At 48.0% G+C, this 19703-nt stretch overlaps 2 protein-coding genes across 2 annotated transcripts; both read left to right on the top strand.

The window, feature by feature from the left end:
- Window positions 1–2972: 2972 nt before the first annotated feature.
- On the top strand, window positions 2973–14488 carry LOC121536471 (rho-related GTP-binding protein RhoG-like). The gene is made up of 3 exons (XM_041843765.2): window positions 2973–3048; window positions 13419–13596; window positions 13834–14488. Exons 2-3 carry the CDS (start codon window positions 13468–13470, stop codon window positions 14278–14280), a joined length of 576 nt encoding a protein of 191 aa, XP_041699699.1. The 5' UTR covers window positions 2973–3048; window positions 13419–13467; the 3' UTR covers window positions 14281–14488.
- Window positions 14378–16213, top strand: LOC123483093 (basic proline-rich protein-like). The gene has a single exon (XM_045212566.1). The coding sequence runs from the start codon at window positions 14378–14380 to the stop codon at window positions 16211–16213; it is 1836 nt and encodes a 611-aa protein (XP_045068501.1).
- Window positions 16214–19703: the final 3490 nt, after the last annotated feature.

Here is a 19703-nt window from a genome sequence, read left to right as displayed (position 1 = left end):
GTGCTGTTTGATTAGATGCATGGACCAGATTGATTAGTGTGAATCTTCTTCCTCTTCCGTTGCTTTCTCACCTTGGGCTATTTGTTTGCCCAATCAGCAATCAATCGGTATGGTATCCAATTGGGTAATTGATCGATTTGTTGGTTGTCCTCATCTTGAATGTGCTCTTCATTCTGATATACTTTACAAAGTGAAGAGGAGACATGTTGCTAGGATACTCACTGTAATATTCTACTACTGATGTTTATATCAGAAAAGAGATCTTAACTTAAATTGAACGACATGAATTGTTATCCATGGCGACAATGTGTGCGTTTGTAAATAAAATATCAAATAAAGATGCTAATCAGACTCCTGGTTTGTTGTTTGTTTCACCCTAACTAAAGACAATAAGGAACTGTAAGGCAGGTTTTCTTTAATGCACAGCTGTTCTTATGTCTTTTCTTGCGGTTACTGGCTGCCTACACAATCAGTTTCCCCAGGCATCTCGATGGTCACAGAATGGTTGCTAACATCCCAAATGGCACCCTATTCCCTATATAGTGCACTACTTTTGATCATATACCTATGGGCCCTGGTCAAAAGTAGTGCACTATATAGTGAATAGGCTGCCATTGGTCACATTATTTTAGACTAGAGAGCAGTTTTAATAAATAACCAAGCTGTTGGCTCATTATCAACATCATTTCTCCCTCTCTCTCTCTCTCCACTGCTTCACTCCATTTCCCTATTTTCTATCCCCCCTCTCCTCTCTCACCTTCTCCATGTCTTGACACAATCATCCTCCCCCTTGGGCCTGTAATTGTTGCTATGGTGACACTGCAAGCATCCTAGGGAATTTCCTTGGAGAATAGGGGTGAGAAGGGTGTGTGGGTGCAGGAGTTCAGTGGGAGAGCTCTGTTAACAGGCCACAGTGACGCGACTGACACCAGAACCCCCTGGAGGGCAGAGCAATAAACTGGTGCCTCTTTGTGTTCCCTGGTTTTCCGGTGGTTGGTCAGCACTGACCTCTTCACCACTCTCTGCATCCCAAATTACACCCTATTTCCTTTAAAGTGTACTACTATTGACCAGGGTAGTGTGCTATATTGGGGAAAGGGTGCCATTTGGGATGCATCCAATGCTTTACCTGGATCAGTGTATAGATTGGAGATGTGATGTCATCAATGAGTCTGCCAGCAGGGGCAGACTGGCCATCTGACATTTCGGGGAAATGCCGGATGGACTGGTCCATTTTTAGCCCAGTGGGCCTGTCTAACTTGTTTTTTTTGCACAGAAAATGAGCCGGTGTGGGGGCCTCAAGGAAAGAAATGGACCGGTGTGTTAGAGGAGGTCTAACTGAAATAGTGCAAAGTATTCTGAAGTGGCTTCCCTTCCTATTCTGCTTGTGACGAAGAGTTACTCACTCACAACCGCTCTGTCACTGTCTACAAACATTCATGGATTACAAAGTTTATGAACTGAACTGGACAATGTACCCTACCCTTAAGTTAAACGTGACCAGTGAAGGCATGTTAGTCAGTGTCTGTTCTCTCCAGAAGAAAGTGGACAAAGCAGCTGAGACATGGTCATTAGTAGCATCTGTGCTGTTTGGAATGGTGTCAGAAGAAAACTGATTGTTTTAGCGCTTGGTCAAGGGGTCAAATTGTTTGAAAATGGTTAGGCCAACCAAATTTATTATTTCATTTATCCTTTATTTAAACAGAGAAATCACATTGAGATGTACATCTCTTTTCAAGAGAGCAGCATACACATACACTGTATTAAAATATAAACAACATACAACAATTTCATAGATTTTACGAAGTTACAGTTCATATAAGGAAATCAGTCAATTGAAATAAATTCATTAGGCCCTAATCTATGAATTTCACATGACTGGTAATACAGATATGCATCTGTTGGTCACAGATACCTTTTAAAAAAGGTAAGGGCGTGGATCAGAAAACCAGTCAGTGTCTGGTGTGACCACCATTAGCCTCATGCAGCGCGACAGATCTCCTTCGCATAGAGTCGATCAGGCTGTTGATTGTGGCCTGTAGAATGCTCAATGGGTGACATGAAGAACTGGGACATTTTCAGCTTCCAGGAATTGTGTACATGGGGCCGTGCATTATCATGTTGAAACATGAGGTGATGGCTGCGGATGAATGGCACGACAATGGGCCTCAGGATCACCTCACCGTGTCTCTGTGCATTCAAATTGCCATCGATAAAATGCAATTGTGTTCGTTGTCCATGTAGTTTATGCCTGCCCATACCATAACCCCACAGCCACCATGGGGCACTCTGTTAACAACGCCATACACGCTGCCATCTGCCTGGTACAGTTGAAACCGGGATTCATCCGTGCCAGTGGCCATCGAAGGTGAGCATTTGCCCATTGAAGTGGAGTCGGGTGTGTATGGAACATTTCTTGGATATTTTATTCATGGAACATGGGACCAACACTTTACATGTTGCGTTTATATATATTTTTCAGTGTAGTTACACAATACACATAAAACATAACAATGAATGGAAGTTAAAACAGTGCAAAGTGCATAAGAGAGAGAGAGATTAATAGAGCAGGTTTAAAAACAAGTGCAGCCAGTCAGTTGGCAGCAGCCCTCCAATCCTGGAATTTAAACTGATCAATCAGAATACAATTATCTAATTTTGTGATGAGCCATTATATAGCCTAATGACTTGTGTTGCCTGTAGGCTTACATTTTGCCATGGTCTGACTACTGTTGTTTTAGTCTTTGTTTATTTGAGAACTATGTACACCGGTATTATAAAACAATCAAATATATACCACAATTTGAATGTGCATGTTTAATGTAATGCGCAAGGTCCTTTTCTGGGGGATATGATTATTTTAAAAAGCGTTATGGTTTATAGTGCCATCTAGCGTCCGAATGATCTCTTATCAGCTTGAAGTAAGATGAGAAGAAAAACTACAACTACCATGATGACGTAATACGTGGTGGGCGTTTAAGAAAGTTCCCCGTATGCTGTTGTGATTGACTGTACACGGCTAAAAAGTTGAGCTCTAGTCGAGAGGTGGTAAGATAAACAACACTTTTTTTGAATATAGATAATTCTTGCAAACTATTGTTATACCTATATGTATACTAACACTGCTAATTGTGGCTGATAGCTACTTAAATTGTTTTTAGGAAGTGGAAACTTGAGAAACTCCACATGCTTGCTTGTTAGCACGCTAGCTAGGTCCTTCGCGTTCCATCTAGCTGGCTGGCTAGGATGGGTACGCCCAAAAGTTGACTACCTTGGATAGCAATTTTATAGTTGTCTAACTTACTCAGGCTTTACATTGTATCATAGTTAAATCCTTGTAGTTAACTGGTACCTTGCTAATTAAGAGGAAAGACTTTAGCAAAAGTTTAATAAATAATCAAAACAAACTTCAGTCAATGCGCTGCTAATGGTTTCTGTTTCGCCAGCTCCAGCCTGTGGACTTTGATTTAGAGTCAATTCGGTTAGAGGAAACAAACAACCTAACATTTACTCTGCTCCCTCTTTTAATCTATCTCCCCTCTCTCCCCCCCAATAAACAAAAGTGAAATTAACAATAAAAAGTGAAATATAAAAAGTTCCAAAATAAGAGACATTTCAAATGTCATATTATGTCTATATACAGTGTTATAATGATGTGCAAATAGTTAAAGTACAAAAGGGAAAATAAACATATGGGTTGTATTTACAATGGTGTTTGTTCTCACTGGTTGCCCTTTTCTTGTGGCAACAGGCCACACATCTTGCTGCTGTGATTGCACACTGTGGTATTTCAGCCAAAAGATATGGGAGTTTATCAAAATTGGATTTGTGTTCAAATTCTTTGTGGGTCTGTGTCATCTGAGGGAAATATGTGTCTCTAATATGGTCATACATTTGGCAGGAGGTTAGGAAGTGTAGCTCAGTTTCCACCTCATTTTGTGGGCAGTGTGCACATAGCCTGTCTTCTCTTGAGAGCCAGGTCTGCCTATGGCGGCCTTTCTCAATAGCAAGGCTATGCTCACTGAGCCTGTACATAGTCAAAGCTTTCCTTAATTTTGGGTCAGTCACAGTGGTCAGGTATTCTGCCACTGTGTACTCTCTGTTTAGGGCCAAATAGCATTCTAGTTTTCTCTGTTTTTTTGTTAATTCTTTCCAGTGTGTCAAGTAATTCTCTTTTTGTTTTCTCATGATTTGGTTGGGTCTAATTGTGTTGCTGTCCTGGGGCTCTGTGGGGTCTGTTTGTGAACAGAGCCCCAGGACCAGCTTGCTTAGGGTACTCTTCTTCGGGTTCATCTCTCTGTAGGTGATGGCTTTGTTAAGGAAGGTTTGGGAATCTCTCTCTCCCCCCTCCTTCTCTCGCTCTCTCTCTCGCTCTCTCTCTCTCCCCCCTCCTTCTCTCTCTCTCTCTCTCTCCCTCCTTCTCTCTCTCTCTCTCTCTCTCTCTCCCCCTTCTCTCTCCCCCTCCTTCTCTCTCTCTCCCTCTCTCCCCCTCCTTCTCTCTCCCTCTCTCCCCCTCCTTCTCTCTCCCCCCCCTCCTTCTCTCTCCCCCTCCTTCTCTCTCCCCCTCCTTCTCTCTCCCCCTCCTTCTCTCTCCCCCTCTTCTCTCTCCCCCTCCTTCTCTCTCTCTCTCTCTCCCCCTCTTTCTCTCTCTCTCTCTCTCCCTCCCCCTCCTTCTCTCTCTCTCTCTCTCCTTCTCTCTCTCTCTCCCCCTCCTCTCTCTCTTTCTCTCTCTCTCTCCCCTCCTTCCCTCTCTCTCTCTCTCTCTCCCCCCTCCTTCCCTCTCTCTCTCTCTCTCCCCCTCCTTCCCTCTCTCTCTCTCTCTCTCTCTCCCCTCCTTCCCTCTCTCTCGCTCTCTCTCACTCTCTCTCCCCCCTCACTCCCCCTCCTTGCTGTGACTCTTATGTGGATGATGTAAAAACATTTTTGGGGTCTTATGTGATTAATAAGGAGCATCTAGACGCTGCACTTGATGAAATTGCTTCTTCCAATTATTAATACACATGCACTTGTTAAGAAACTGACTGTTAGGACTGTTAAGGCTCCATGGATTGATGAGGAATTAAAAATCTATGGTTGAAAGAGATGGGTCAAAAGGAGTGGCTAATAAGTCTGGCTGCACATCTGACTGGCTGCCTTAATGCAAATTGCAAAGTTGTGAATAAACTCAACAAAAAGAGGAAACCGTATTATGAAGCCAAGATCAATGATATAAAGAGTGATGGAAAAAGGTGTCTTATTCATCACAAAACCATTTGATGTTGCCAATTATTTTAATGATTACTTCATTGTCAAAGTGGGCGAACATAGGCAGGAAATGCCAACAATGAACAGTGAGCCATCGTATTCATGCATAAAAAAACAAACAATGAAAGAAAAGCATTGCAAGTTTAAATTTTGTAAAGTCAGTGTGGGAGAGGTGGAAAAATGATTATCGATCAATAATGACAAACCTCCTGGCATTGACAACTTAGATGGAAAGCTACTGAGGATGGTAGCTGACTCTATAGGCACTCCTATCTGTCATATCTTTAATCTGAGCATAGAGGAAAGCCAATGTAATTCCATTATCCAAGAGTGGTAAAGCGGTCTTTACTGGTTCTAACAGCAGACCTATCAGCTTGCTGCCAGCTCTTAGCAAACTGTTGGAAAAAATGGCATTTGACCAAATTCAATGCGATTTCTCTGTAAACAAATTAACAAGAGAGGTTATGGTTAATAATATGTTGTTGAAAAAACTTATGTCTTTTCAACCGCTCTTTTCAAGCGCTATCTATCTAATAGAACTCAAAAGGTTTTCTTCAATGGAAGCTTCTCTAATGTCAAACATGTAAAGTGTGGTGTACCGCAGGCAGCTCTCTAGGCCCTCTACTCGTTTCTATTTTTACCAATGACCTGCCACTGGTGTTAAACAAAGCATGTGTGTCCATGTATGCTGATGATTCAACCATATACACATCAGCAACCACAGCTAATGAAGTCACTGAAACCCTTAACAAAGAGTTGCAGTCTGTTTTGGAATGGGTGGCCAGTAATAAACTGGTCCTGAACATCTCTAAAACTAAGAGCATTGTATTTGGTACAAATCATTCCCTAACATGCTACCCAGACCGCACGCGCGCAAGTTGATTTTGTCCCCCCACACCAGAAGCGATCAGGACACGCAGGTTGAAATATCAAAATAAACTCGGACCCAATTATATTAATTTGGGGACAGGTCGAAAAGCATTAAACAAATATGGCAATGTAGCAAGCTTGCTGTTGCTAGCTAATTTGTCCTGGGATATAAACATTGGGTTGTTATTTTACCTGAAATGTACAAGGTCCTCTACTCCGACAATTAATCCACAGATAAAACTGTAAAAGTTTTTTCTAGTCATCTCTCCTCCTTCAGTCTTCTTTGGACCTTTTATATGGCGGTTGGCAACCGACTTTATGGTGCATTACCACAGCCAACTGGACTGGAGCGTAGACCTCAGTTCATCTTTCAATCACCCTCGTGGGTAGATGCTCGTAAAAACCAATGAGGAGATGGGGGAGGCAGGACTTGCAGCGCATTGAGCGTCACAAATAGAACCAAGTTCTATTTTAGCACCTGGCCACGCAGACGCTCGTGAGCAGTGTGGGTGCAATGACTGAATAACATGAATGTGTACATTTATTGTTAACAAACTATAGTTTTGGCAAGTCGGTTAGGACATCTACTTTGTGCATGACTCAAGTAATTTTTCCAATAATTGTTTACAGACCAGATTATTTCACTTATAATTCACTGTATCACAATTCCAGTGGGTCAGACGTTTACATACACTAAGTTGACTGTGACTTTAAACATCTTGGAAAATTCCAGAAAATGATGTCATGGCTTTAGAAGCTTCTGATAGGCTAATTTACATCATTTGAGTCAATCGGATGTGTACCTGTGGATGTATTTCAAGGCCTACCTTCAAACTCAGTGCCTCTTTGCTTGACATCATGGGAAAATCTAAAGAAATCAGCCAAGACCTCAGAAAAATAATTGTAGACCTCCACAAGTCTGGTTCATCCTTGGGAGCAATTTCCAAACGCCTAAAGGTACCACGTTCATCTGTACAAACAATAGTACGCAAGTATAAACACCATGGGACCACGCAGCCGTCATTCCGCTCAGGAAGGAGACACATTCTGTCTCCTAGAGATGAACATACTTTGGTGCGAAAAGTGCAAATCAATCCCAGAACAACAGCAAAGGACCTTGTGATGATGCTGGATGAAACGGGTACCAAAGTATCTATATCCACAGTAAAACAAGTCCTATATCGACATAACCTGAAAGGCCGCTCAGCAAGGAAGAAGCCACTGCTCCAAAACCGTCATAAAAAAGCCGGACTACGGTTTGCAACTGCACATGAGGACAAAGATCATACTTTTTGGATACATTTCATCTGGTCTGATGAAACAAAAATAGAACTGTTTGGCCATAATGACCATTGTTATGTTTGGAGGAAAAGGTGGGCGCTTGCAAGCCGAAGAACACCATCCCAACCGTGAAGCACGGGGGTGGCAGCATCATGCTGTAGGGGTGCTTTGCTGCAGGAGGGACTGGTGCACTTCACAAAATAGATGGCATCATAAGGAAGGAAAATTATGTGGATATATTGAAGCAACATCTCAAGACATCAGTCAGGAAGTTAAAGCTTGGTCGCAAATGGGTCTTCCGAATGGACAATGACCCCAAGCATACTTCCAAAGTTGTGGCAAAATGGCTTAAGGACAACAAAGTCAAGGTATTGGAGTGGCCATCACAAAGCCCTGACCTCAATCCTATACAGTGAGGGAAAAAAGTATTTGATCCCCTGCTGATTTTGTACGTTTGCCCACTGACAAAGAAATGATCAGTCTATAATTTTAATGGTAGGTTTATTTGAACAGTGAGAGACAGAATAACAACAAAAAAATCCAGAAAGACGCACGTCAAAAATGTTATAAATTGATTTGCATTTTAATGAGGGAATTAAGTATTTGACCCCCTCTCAATCAGAAAGATTTCTGGCTCCCAGGTTTATTTTATACAGGTAACGAGCTGAGATTAGGAGCACACTCTTAAAGGGAGTGCTCCTAATCTCAGCTTGTTACCTGTATAAAAGACACCTGTCCACAGAAGCAATCAATCAATCAGATACCAAACTCTCCACCATGGCCAAGACCAAAGAGCTCTCCAAGGATGTCAGGGACAAGATTGTAGACCTACACAAGGCTGGAATGGGCTACAAGACCATCGCCAAGCAGCTTGGTGAGAAGGTGACAACAGTTGGTGCGATTATTTGCAAATGGAAGAAACACAAAATAACTGTCAATCTCCCTCGGCCTGGGGCTCCATGCAAGATCTCACCTCGTGGAGTTGCAATGATCATGAGAACGGTGAGGAATCAGCCCAGAACTACACGGGAGGATCTTGTCAATGATCTCAAGGCAGCTGGGACCATAGTCACCAAGAAAACAATTGGTAACACACTACGCCGTGAAGAACTGAAATCCTGCAGCGCCCGCAAGGTCCCCCTGCTCAAGAAAGCACATATACAGGGCCATCTGAAGTTTGCCAATGAACATCTGAATGATTCAGAGGAGAACTGGGTGAAAGTGTTGTGGTCAGATGAGACCAAAATCGAGCTCTTTGGCATCAACTCAACTCGCCGTGTTTGGAGGAGAAGAAATGCTGCCTACGACCCCAAGAACACCATCCCGACCGTCAAACATGGAGGTTGGAAACATTATGCTTTGGGGGTGTTTTTCTGCTAAGGGGACAGGACAACTTCACCGCATCAAAGGGACGATGGACAGGGCCATGTACAGTCAAATCTTGGGTGAGAACCTCCTTCCCTCAGCCAGGGCATTGAAAATGGGTCGTGGATGGGTATTCCAGCATGACAATGACCCAAAACACACGGCCAAGGCAGCAAGGGTGTGGCTCAAGAAGAAGCACATTAAGGTCCTGAAGTGGCCTAGCCAGTCTCCAGACCTTAATCCCATAGAAAATCTGTGGAGGGAGCTGAAGGTTCGAGTTGCCAAACATCAGCCTCGAAACCTTAATGACTTGGAGAAGATCTGCAAAGAGGAGTGGAACAAAATCCCTCCTGAGATGTATGCAAACCTGGTGGCCAACTACAAGAAACGTCTGACCTCTGTGATTGCCAACAAGGGTTTTGCCACCAAGTACTAAGTCATGTTTTGCAGAGGGGTCAAATACTTATTTCCCTCATTAAACTGCAAATCAATTTATAACATTTTTGACATGCGTTTTTCTGGATTTTTTTGTTGTTATTCTGTCTCTCACTGTTCAAATAAACCTACCATTAAAATTATAGACTGATCATGTCTTTGTCAGTGGGCAAACGTACAAAATCAGCAGGGGATCAAATACTTTTTTCCCTCACTGTATAACATTTGTGGGCAGAACTGAAAACGCGTGTGCGAGCAAGGAGGCCTACAAACCTGACTCAGTTACACCAGCTCTGTCAGGAGGAATGGGCCAAAGTTCACCCAACTTATTGTGGGACGCTTGTGGGAGGCTACCCGAAACGTTTGACCCAAGTTAAACAATTTAAAGGCAATGCTAGCAAATACTAATTGAGTGTATGTAAACTTCTGACCCACTGGGAATGTGATGAAAGAAATAAAAGCTGAAATAAATAATTCTCTCTACTGTTATTCTGACATTTCACATTCTTAAAATAAAGTGGTGATCCTAACTGACCTAAGACAGGACATTTTTACTAGGATTAAATGTCAGGAATTGTGAAAAACTGAGTTTAAGGTGTATGTAAAATTCCGACTTCAACTGTATGTATAGTTTTTTTGTGTGCTCTAGGGCAACGGTGTCTAGATGGAATTTGTATTTGTGGTCCTGGCAACTGGACCTTTTTTGGAACACCATTATTTTTGTCTTACTGAGATTTACTGTCAGGGCCCAGGTCTGACAGAATCTATGCAGAAGATCTAGGTGCTGCTGTAAGCCCTCCTTGGTTGGTGACAGAAGCACCAGATCATCAGCAAACATTAGACATTTGACTTCAGATTCTAGTAAGGTGAGGCCGAGTGCTGCAGACTGTTTTAGTGCCCTCGCCAATTCGTTGATATATATGTTGAAGAGGGTGGGGCTTAAGATGCAAACCTATCTCACCCCACGGCCCTGTGGAAAGAAATGTGTGTTTTTTGCCTATTTTTAACCGCACACTTGTTGTTTGTGTACATGGATTTTATAATGTTGTATGTTTTTCCCCCAACCCCACTTTCCATCAATTTGTATAGCAGACCCTCATGCCAAATTGAGTCAAAAGCTTTTTTGAAATCAACAACGCATGAGAATACTTTGCCTTTGTTTTGGTTTGTTTGTTTGTCAATTAGGGTGTGCAGGGTGAATACGTGGTCTGTCGTACGGTAATTTGGTAAAAAGCCATTTTGACATCACACAGTTTTCACTCTCCCCCCACCTCTCTCTCTCTCTCGCGCTCTCTCTCGCTCTCTCTCTCTCTCTCTCTCTCTGTCTCTCTCCCCACCTCGCTCTCTCTCTCTCTCTCCCCACCTCGCTCTCTCTCTCTCTCCCCCCATCCCACCTCGCTCTCTCTCCAACCCACCTCTCTCAATTCAATTTAACGGCTTTATTGGCATGGGAAACATATGTTAACATTTCCTAAGCAAGTGAAGTACATAGTAAACAAAAGTTAAATAAACAATACATATTAACTGTAAACATTACACTCAGAAGGTCCAAAAGAATAAAGACATTTCAAATGTCATATTATGTATATATACAGTGTTGTAACAATGTGCAAATAGTTAAAGTACAAATGGGAAAATAAATAAACATAAATATGGGTTGTATTTACAATGGTGTTTGTTCTTCACTGGTTGCCCTTTTCTTGTGGCAACAGGTCACAAATCTTGCTGCTGTGATGGCACACTGTGGTATTTCACCCAATAGATAAGGGAGTTTATCAAAATTGGGTTTGTATTCTAATTCTTTGTGGATCTCTGTAATCTGAGGGAAATATGTGTCTCTAATATCTCAAATATGGTCATTCATTTGGCAGGAGTTTAGGAAGTCCAGCTCAGTTTCCACCTCATTTTGTGGGCAGTGTGCACATAGCCTGTCTTCTCTTGAGAGCCAGGTCTGCCTACGGTGGCCTTTCTCAATAGCAAGGCTATGCTCACTGAGTCTGTACATAGTCAAAGCTTTCCTTTAGTTTGGGTCAGTCTCTGTGGTCAGGTATTCTGCCACTGTGTACTCTCTGTTTAGGGCCAAATAGCATTCTAGTTTGCTCTGTTTTATTTGTTTGTTCTTTCCAATGTGTCAAGTAATTCTCTTTTTGTTTTCTCATGATTTGGTTGGGTCTAAATCTCTGTCTCCCCCCACCTCTCTCTCTCTCTCTCTCTCTCCCCCCCACCTCTCTCTCTCTCTCTCTCTCCCCCCACCTCTCTCTCTCTCTCTCTCTCTCTCCCCCCACCTCTCTCTCTCTCTCTCTCTCCCCCCCCCTCTCTCTCTCTCTCTCTCTCTCCCCCCCACCTCTCTCTCTCTCTCTCCCCCCCACCTCTCTCTCTCTCTCTCTCTCCCCCCCACCTCTCTCTCTCTCTCTCCCCCCCACCTCTCTCTCTCTCTCTCTCCCCCCCCCCCTCTCTCTCTCTCTCTCCCCCCCCACCTCTCTCTCTCTCTCTCTCCCCCCCACCTCTCTCTCTCTCTCTCTCTCCCCCCACCTCTCTCTCTCTCTCTCTCTCTCCCCCCACCTCTCTCTCTCTCTCTCTCTCCCCCACCTCTCTCTCTCTCTCTCCCCCCCCCCTCTCTCTCTCTCTCTCCCCCCACCTCTCTCTCTCTCCCCCCCCCCCTCTCTCTCTCCCCCCCCCCTCTCTCTCTCTCTCCCCCACCTCTCTCTCTCCCCCCACCTCTCTCTCTCCCCCACCTCTCTCTCTCTCTCTCTCCCCCCCACCTCTCTCTCTCTCCCCCACCGCTCTCTCTCTCTCCCCCCACCTCTCTCTCTCCCCCCCCACCTCTCTCTCTCTCTCTCCCCCCCACCCCTCTCTCTCTCTCTCTCCCCCACCTCTCTCTCTCCCCCACCTCTCTCTCTCCCCCCCACCTCTCTCTCTCTCTCCCCCCCACCTCTCTCTCTCTCTCTCCCCCCACCTCTCTCTCTCTCTCTCTCCCCCCCCACCTCTCTCTCTCTCTCCCCCCACCTCTCTCTCTCTCTCTCTCTCTCCCCCCACCTCTCTCTCTCTCTCTCTCTCTCTCCCCACCTCTCTCTCTCTCTCTCCCCCCCACCTCTCTCTCTCTCCCCCCCCACCTCTCTCTCTCTCCCCCCACCTCTCTCTCTCTCCCCCCACCTCTCTCTCCCCCCACCTCTCTCTCTCTCTCCCCCACCGCTCTCTCTCTCTCCCCCCACCTCTCTCTCTCTCTCCCCCCACCTCTCTCTCTCTCCCCCCCACCTCTCTCTCTCTCCCCCCCACCGCTCTCTCTCCCCCCCACCGCTCTCTCTCCCCCCACCTCTCTCTCCCCCCCACCTCTCTCTCTCTCTCCCCCCACCCTCTCTCTCTCTCTCCCCCCACCTCTCTCTCTCTCCCCCCCACCGCTCTCTCTCTCCCCCCCACCTCTCTCTCTCCCCCACCTCTCTCTCCCCCCACCTCTCTCTCCCCCCACCTCTCTCTCCCCCCCCACCTCTCTCTCTCCCCCCACCTCTCTCTCTCCCCCACCTCTCTCTCTCTCTCCCCCACCGCTCTCTCTCTCTCTCCCCCCACCTCTCTCTCTCTCCCCCCACCGCTCTCTCTCTCTCCCCCACCTCTCTCTCTCCCCCCCACCTCTCTCTCTCCCCCCACCTCTCTCTCCCCCCCACCTCTCTCTCTCTCTCCCCCCACCCTCTCTCTCTCTCTCCCCCCACCTCTCTCTCTCTCTCCCCCACCGCTCTCTCTCTCTCCCCCCACCGCTCTCTCTCCCCCACCTCTCTCTCTCTCCCCCCCACCTCTCTCTCTCTCTCTCCCCCCACCTCTCTCTCTCTCTCCCCCCACCTCTCTCTCTCTCCCCCCCCACCTCTCTCTCTCTCTCTCCCCCCACCTCTCTTTCTCTCTCCCCCCCCACCTCTCTCTCTCTCTCCCCCCCACCTCTCTCTCTCTCTCCCCCCACCTCTCTCTCTCTCTCCCCCCCCCCTCTCTCTCTCTCCCCCCCCCCCTCTCTCTCTCTCTCCCCCCACCTCTCTCTCTCTCTCCCCCCCACCTCTCTCTCTCTCTCCCCCCACCTCTCTCTCTCTCTCCCCCCCCCTCTCTCTCTCTCTCTCTCCCCCCCCTCTCTCTCTCTCTCCCCCCCACCGCTCTCTCTCTCTCCCCCCACCGCTCTCTCTCTCCCCCACCTCGCTCTCTCTCCCCCCCACCTCTCTATCTCTCTCTCTCCCTACCCCCCCCAGGTTCTGTAGCCTGTGTGGTAGGTCGGTCATAGGAAGGCAGCAGGACAGAATGCAGACCATAAAGTGTGTAGTGGTTGGGGACGGTGCCGTGGGTAAAACATGCCTCCTCATCTCCTACACCACCAACGCTTTCCCCGAGGAGTACATCCCCACCGTGTTCGACAACTACAGCGCCCAGGTACACCTGTGTTTTCCCCTGTCTGCCTGTGTGGTACACCTGTGTTTTCCCCTGTCTGCCTGTGTGGTACACCTGTGTTTTCCCCTGTCTGCCTGTGTGGTACACCTGTGTTTTCCCCTGTCTGTGTGTTCATGTCTGCCTGTGTGTGTGTGTTACACCTGTGTTTTACATCTCTCTGTGTTTTACATCTCTCTGTGTTTTACATCTCTGTGTGTTTTACATCTGTGTGTGTTGCAGATGACTGTAGACGGCCGCAGCATCAGCCTCAACCTGTGGGACACAGCCGGACAAGAGGAGTACGACCGCCTCCGCACTCTCTCCTACCCCCAGACCAACGTCTTCGTCATCTGTTTCTCCATCGGGAGTCCTTCATCCCACGCCAACGTCCGCCACAAGTGGCACCCGGAGGTCTCTCACCACTGCCCCAGCGTGCCCATCCTCCTAGTGGGGACCAAGAGGGACCTGAGGGGGGATGGGGAGACGGTGAAGAAGCTGAAGGAGCAGGGTTTAGCGCCCACCACACAGCAACAGGGGAACAGCATGGCTAAGCAGATAGGAGCGGTGAAGTACATGGAGTGTTCTGCTCTGACGCAGGAAGGGGTCAGGGAAGTGTTCGCCGAGGCAGTACGGGCCGTGTTGTATCCCGTTACCAAAAAGAATGCCAAGAAGTGTGTACTGTTGTAATGAAATGGGTGGGTGACTGGGAATTCGGGAGGAGGGGACTAAGGGAGTGACATGAATGGAGAGCGAGAGAGTGAGGGGAAAAGGAGGGAGAGAGACAATGACGGGGAGCAAGGTTGAGTTTGTTGCTGGAGATGGACTCAGGCCTCTCGGCCTCTCAGGCCCCAGGCCCCCAGGCCCCTCTGCCTCTCAGCCCCTAGGCCCCCAGGCCCCTCTGCCTCTCAGGCCCCTCTGCCTCTCAGGCCCCTCTGCCTCTCAGCCCCCAGGCCCCTCGGCCTCTCAGCCCCCAGGCCCCTCGGCCTCTCAGCCCCCAGGCCCCTCTGCCTCTCAGCCCCCAGGCCCCTCTGCCTCTCAGCCCCCAGGCCCCTCTGCCTCTCAGCCCCCAGGCCCCTCGGCCTCTCAGCCCCCAGGTCCCTCGGCCTCTCAGGCCCCAGGTCCCTCTGCCTCTCAGCCCCCAGGCCCCTCGGCCTCTCAGCCCCCAGGTCCCTCGGCCTCTCAGGCCCCTCTGCCTCTCAGGCCCCAGGTCCCCAGGTCTCCTCGGCCCCCAGGTCCCCCGGCCTCTCGGCCCCCAGGTCCCTCGGCCCCCAGGTCCCTCGGCCTCTCGGCCCCCAGGTCCCTCGGCCTCTCAGCCCCCAGGTCCTTCGGCCTCTCAGCCTCTCAGCCCCAGGTCCTTCGGCCTCTCAGCCCCATCCCTCGGCCTCTCAGCCCCAGGTCCCTCGGCCTCTCAGCCCCCAGGTCCTCGGCCTCTCAGCCCCCAGGTCCCCGGCCTCCTCAGCCAGGCCTCGGCCTCTCAGCCCCCAGGTCCCTCGGCCTCTCAGCCCCCAGGTCCCCCGGCCTCTCGGCCCCCAGGTCCCTCGGCCCCCAGGTCCCTCAGCCCCCAGGTCCCTCGGCCTCTCGGCCCCCAGGTCCCCCGGCCTCTCGGCCCCCAGGTCCCCTCGGCCCCCAGGTCCCTCGGCCTCTCGGCCCCCAGGTCCCTCGGCCTCTCAGCCCCCAGGTCCTTCGGCCTCTCAGCCTCTCAGCCCCCAGGTCCTTCGGCCTCTCAGCCCCCAGGTCCCTCGGCCTCTCAGCCCCCAGGTCCCTCGGCCTCTCAGCCCCCAGGTCCTCGGCCTCTCAGCCCCCAGGTCCCTCGGCCTCTCAGCCCCCCAGGTCCCTCGGCCTCTCAGCCCCCCAGGTCCCGGCCTCTCAGCCCCCAGGTCCCCCGGCCTCTCGGCCCCCAGGTCCCCCTCGGCCCCCAGGTCCCTCGGCCCCCAGGTCCCTCAGCCCCCAGGTCCCTCGGCCTCTCAGGCCCCAGGTCCCTCTGCCTCTCAGCCCCCAGGCCCCTCGGCCTCTCAGCCCCCAGGTCCCTCGGCCTCTCAGGCCCCTCTGCCTCTCAGGCCCCAGGTCCCCAGGCCTCTCGGCCCCCAGGTCCCCCGGCCTCTCGGCCCCCAGGTCCCTCGGCCCCCAGGTCCCTCGGCCTCTCGGCCCCCAGGTCCCTCGGCCTCTCAGCCCCCAGGTCCTTCGGCCTCTCAGCCTCTCAGCCCCCAGGTCCTTCGGCCTCTCAGCCCCCAGGTCCCTCGGCCTCTCAGCCCCCAGGTCCCTCGGCCTCTCAGCCCCCAGGCCCCTCTGCCTCTCAGCCCCCCAGGTCCCTCGGCCTCTCAGCCCCCAGGTCCCTCTGCCTCTCAGCCCCCAGGTCCCTCTGCCTCTCAGCCCCCAGGTCCCTCTGCCTCTCAGCCCCCAGGTCCCTCTGCCTCTCAGCCCCCCAGGTCCCTCTGCCTCTCAGCCCCCAGGTCCCTCTGCCTCTCAGCCCCCAGGCCCCTCGGCCTCTCAGCCCCCAGGCCCCTCGGCCTCTCAGCCCCCAGGCCCCTCGGCCTCTCAGCCCCCAGGCCCCTCGGCCTCTCAGCCCCCAGGTCCCTCGGCCTCTCAGCCCCCAGGCCCCTCTGCCCGTAAAGACTCTTGATTCAGCTCACTTCTCTCCTCTCCTTCCTCCAGCCCCCTCAAAATTAAATCTGGACCTCAAAGCCAGTTCCACTGCTTTTTACATTCTTTCTGTCTATTCAGGGACTGATTTACACTAGGTGTGTGCAATTAATTATCAGGTAGAACCGAAAACCAGTTGTAGTCCGGACCTCGTAGGGTCAGAGTTGAATACCCTGGCTCTATTATTTTCCTCAGAGTTTAATCCACTTCTAATTGTATCATCACCGAAGTGACTATGCCAACAGAACTGCAGGGGAGCATATAGTCTCTCTCCTCCCAGTCCGCTCAAACCTGTGTTAATGTTATCTGTTGATTTCACTTGATTTTTAGCAATGTTCGAAAGATGCTTCTGCCGTAGCTAATGTAATCGGTCTATTTTGTTTCATACGATCCCTTCCTTTAAGAGGTTTCTTAATGTGCCATAATGACAGATCCTGAACATACAGTGACCCAGTAGAGCTGGAGAGATGAGCTCTGCCTTAGTATGAGGGTAATCACAGCCTCTCCAGTCAGCTATTCAGGCTATCCATCAAGTACTGTTGAAACCACACCTGGAAATAGGTTTTGGGCATCTTGTTCTATGCAGCTCTCTGCTTTAGCTAGGTGTCCAGTTTGCCTTCTTAATGTCCTTTCAAATGGACATTAGCCTAATCCAAGTATGATGCAAGGGCCAAATCAACAGGGTTGTGTGCTGACATTTTAAAATCAATGAATCGATTGGTTGGATGAATGTTGTGAGTATGTATGATTAATGCTGACAGGAATGATGGAACGACAGCGATATCAGATTGTTGGTTCCGGTTATTTATGCCAATTACATTTTTATGTGCCTTATTGTATAATATCTGTTTTTTTTAAGTTTATTTTATCTACCTGAAATTGATTATATGCTTTAGATCCCAAAATGTTTGAATTTGAAATCTGTTGAATAGCTTGTGTGTGAGATACTAGTCCCTGGCAGAGTTGATTAGCTCAATGTTTCATCCTCTCAGAGGAACCAAAGCTTCTTTATCAAAGTGCCATGAAACCAATTTTTGACTTTACACAATGTTTCTGCCCTCTCAGCCTGCTCCGAGACGGATGTAGGCCTATAACTGACATCAGAGAAGTGGCGTGTGGTGTGAACTTGTGTTCACAGCCCTTAGCGTTTGCCTCTAGAATGTGGTTTTTTGCTGGTAAATGGAGGATGGGGTTTACTGGCTATGTGATAACTGACACATAACAACTACAACAGGAAATATGGCCCAGATTCCAGTAACTGTACATTATTTAAGCTAGTATTATTTCTGCATGGTTTTATTAAATGAATGAAACGATATAGCCTGGATAGGGTATCATACTGAAAACGTATCGGGTCAGACCTTCCAAAGATCTATTTAAGGGTGCATCACAAATGGCACCCTACTCCCTATTTAATGCACTGCTTGGTCAAAAGTAGTGCATTAAATAAGTAGTAGGATGCCATTTGGGATTCACTCAGAGTAGGAAAGCCTAAAGCAATAAACTTCATTCCTGTTTTATATACATTTTTTTAATGTAATCAATTTATTCAAGTGATCAGCTGGTAGTTTGAATATAAACAAAACAGTAACTATTCATGGGAGTTCTCTCCGAGGTAGGGAGAGAGATGCAAATTATTGTTTCTGGAAAAAACCTCTGAGTGGAAGAACCAATGTCACTCCACCTCTCAAGTTGCAGAGGGAGTTTGCTTTATTCTGTCAAGAAAACTGACACGGAGGTCCTTCGGGGCTTTGTGGAAACAGATGTGTCGGTTTGACAGATCGCTGCGACTGTGTTGTGTAGAGGGTTGAATGTAAGATAATGAAAGCGTGTCTGTCAGTGTAAATCCTGTGGGTTGCTTGTTGTGCTACCGTGTCCTGATTTCACTCTGAACATGCTGTCAAAACGGAACACACACCTGTGGCCTTTCCGTCTGCGTCTTAGTGTGTGTGTATGCTACAGTGTGGGATACATTGGCGTTTGCATGCCACGGTGTGTGTGTGTGTGTGTGCGCCACGGTGTGTGTGTGTGTGCCACGGTGTGTGTAGGCCAGTGTTTCCCAAACTCCTGGGGACCCCAAGGGTTGCGTATTTAGGTTTTTGCCTTAGCATTACACAGCTGATTCAAATAATAAAAGCTTGATGATGAGTTGGTTATTTGAATCAGCTGTGTAGTGCTAGGGAAAAAACCAAAACGTTCCCCAGGACTGAGTTTGGGAAACGCTGGTGTAGGGCAAAGTAGGTGTGTGTGGGGTACTCAATTTATTATACACTGGGAACTTGATTTGTTTGTAGAATTTTTGTAATTTTATATATATACACACACACACACACTACCGTTCAAAAGTTTGGGGTCACTTAGAAATGTCCTTGTTTTTGAAAGAAAAGCAATTGTTTTGTCCATTAAAATAACATCAAATTGATCAGAAATACAGTGAAGAGGCGACTCCGGGATGCTGACCTTCTAGGCAGAGTTGCAAAGAAAAAGCCATATCTCAGACTGCCCATCTTAATCTTTTATCTTTATTGGCCAGTCTGAAATATGGCTTTTTCTTTGCAACTCTGCCTAGAATGTCAGCATCCCGGAGTCGCCTCTTCACTGTTGACGTTGAGACTGGTGTTTTGCGGGTACTATTTAATGAATCTGCCAGTTGAGGACCTGTGAGGCGCCTGTTTCTCAAACTAGACACTCTAATGTATTTGTCCTCTTGCTCAGATGTGCACCGGGGCCTCCCACTCCTCTTTCTATTCTGGTTAGAGACAGTTTGCGCTGTTCAGTGAAGGGAGCAGTACACAGCGTTGTACGAGATCTTCAGTTTCTTGGCAATTTCTCGCATGGAATAGCCTTAATTTCTCAGAACAAGAATAGACTGATGAGTTTCAGAAGAAAGTTATTTGTTTCTGGCCATTTTGAGCCTGTAATCGAACCCACAATTGCTGATGCTCCAGATACTCAACTATTCTCAAGAAGGCCAGTTTTATTGATTTTTTTTTTTTTAAATCAGCACAACAGTTTTCAACTGTGTTAACATAATTGCAAAAGGGTTTTCTAATAATCAATTAGCCTTTTAAAATGATAAACTTGGATTAGCAAACACAACGTGCCATTGGAACACAGGACTGATGGTTGCTGATAATGGGCCTCTTTACGCCTATGTAGATATTCCATTAAAAATCAGCCATTTCCAGCTACAATAGCCATTAACAATGTCTACATTGTATTTCTGATCAATTTGATGTTAATTTAATGGACAAAAACATTGCTTTTCTTTCGAAAACAAGGACATTTCTAAGTGACCCCAAACCTTTGAACGGTTGTGTGTGTGTGTGTGTGTATGTATGTATGTATATATATATATATATATATACATACATACATACATACACAAACAAACAAACAAACAAACACACACACACACACAGTGGGGAGAACAAGTATTTGATACACTGCCGATTTTGCAGGTTTTCCTA

The sequence above is a fragment of the Coregonus clupeaformis genome, unplaced genomic scaffold (assembly GCF_020615455.1).
Source record: "Coregonus clupeaformis isolate EN_2021a unplaced genomic scaffold, ASM2061545v1 scaf0024, whole genome shotgun sequence".
NCBI classification, from domain to species: domain Eukaryota; kingdom Metazoa; phylum Chordata; class Actinopteri; order Salmoniformes; family Salmonidae; genus Coregonus; species Coregonus clupeaformis.
The sequence above is the reverse complement of the archived record's forward strand: the minus strand, read 5'-3'. Positions and strand labels throughout refer to the sequence as shown.

Coding starts and splice junctions, on each gene's coding strand:
- LOC121536471 (XM_041843765.2), top strand. CDS start 13,468: ATGCAGACCATAAAGTGTGTAGTGGTTGGGGACGGTGCCGTGGGTAAA. Junction 13,597..13,833: donor TCGACAACTACAGCGCCCAG/GTACACCTGTGT, acceptor TGTGTGTTGCAG/ATGACTGTAGACGGCCGCAG.
- LOC123483093 (XM_045212566.1), top strand. CDS start 14,378: ATGACGGGGAGCAAGGTTGAGTTTGTTGCTGGAGATGGACTCAGGCCT.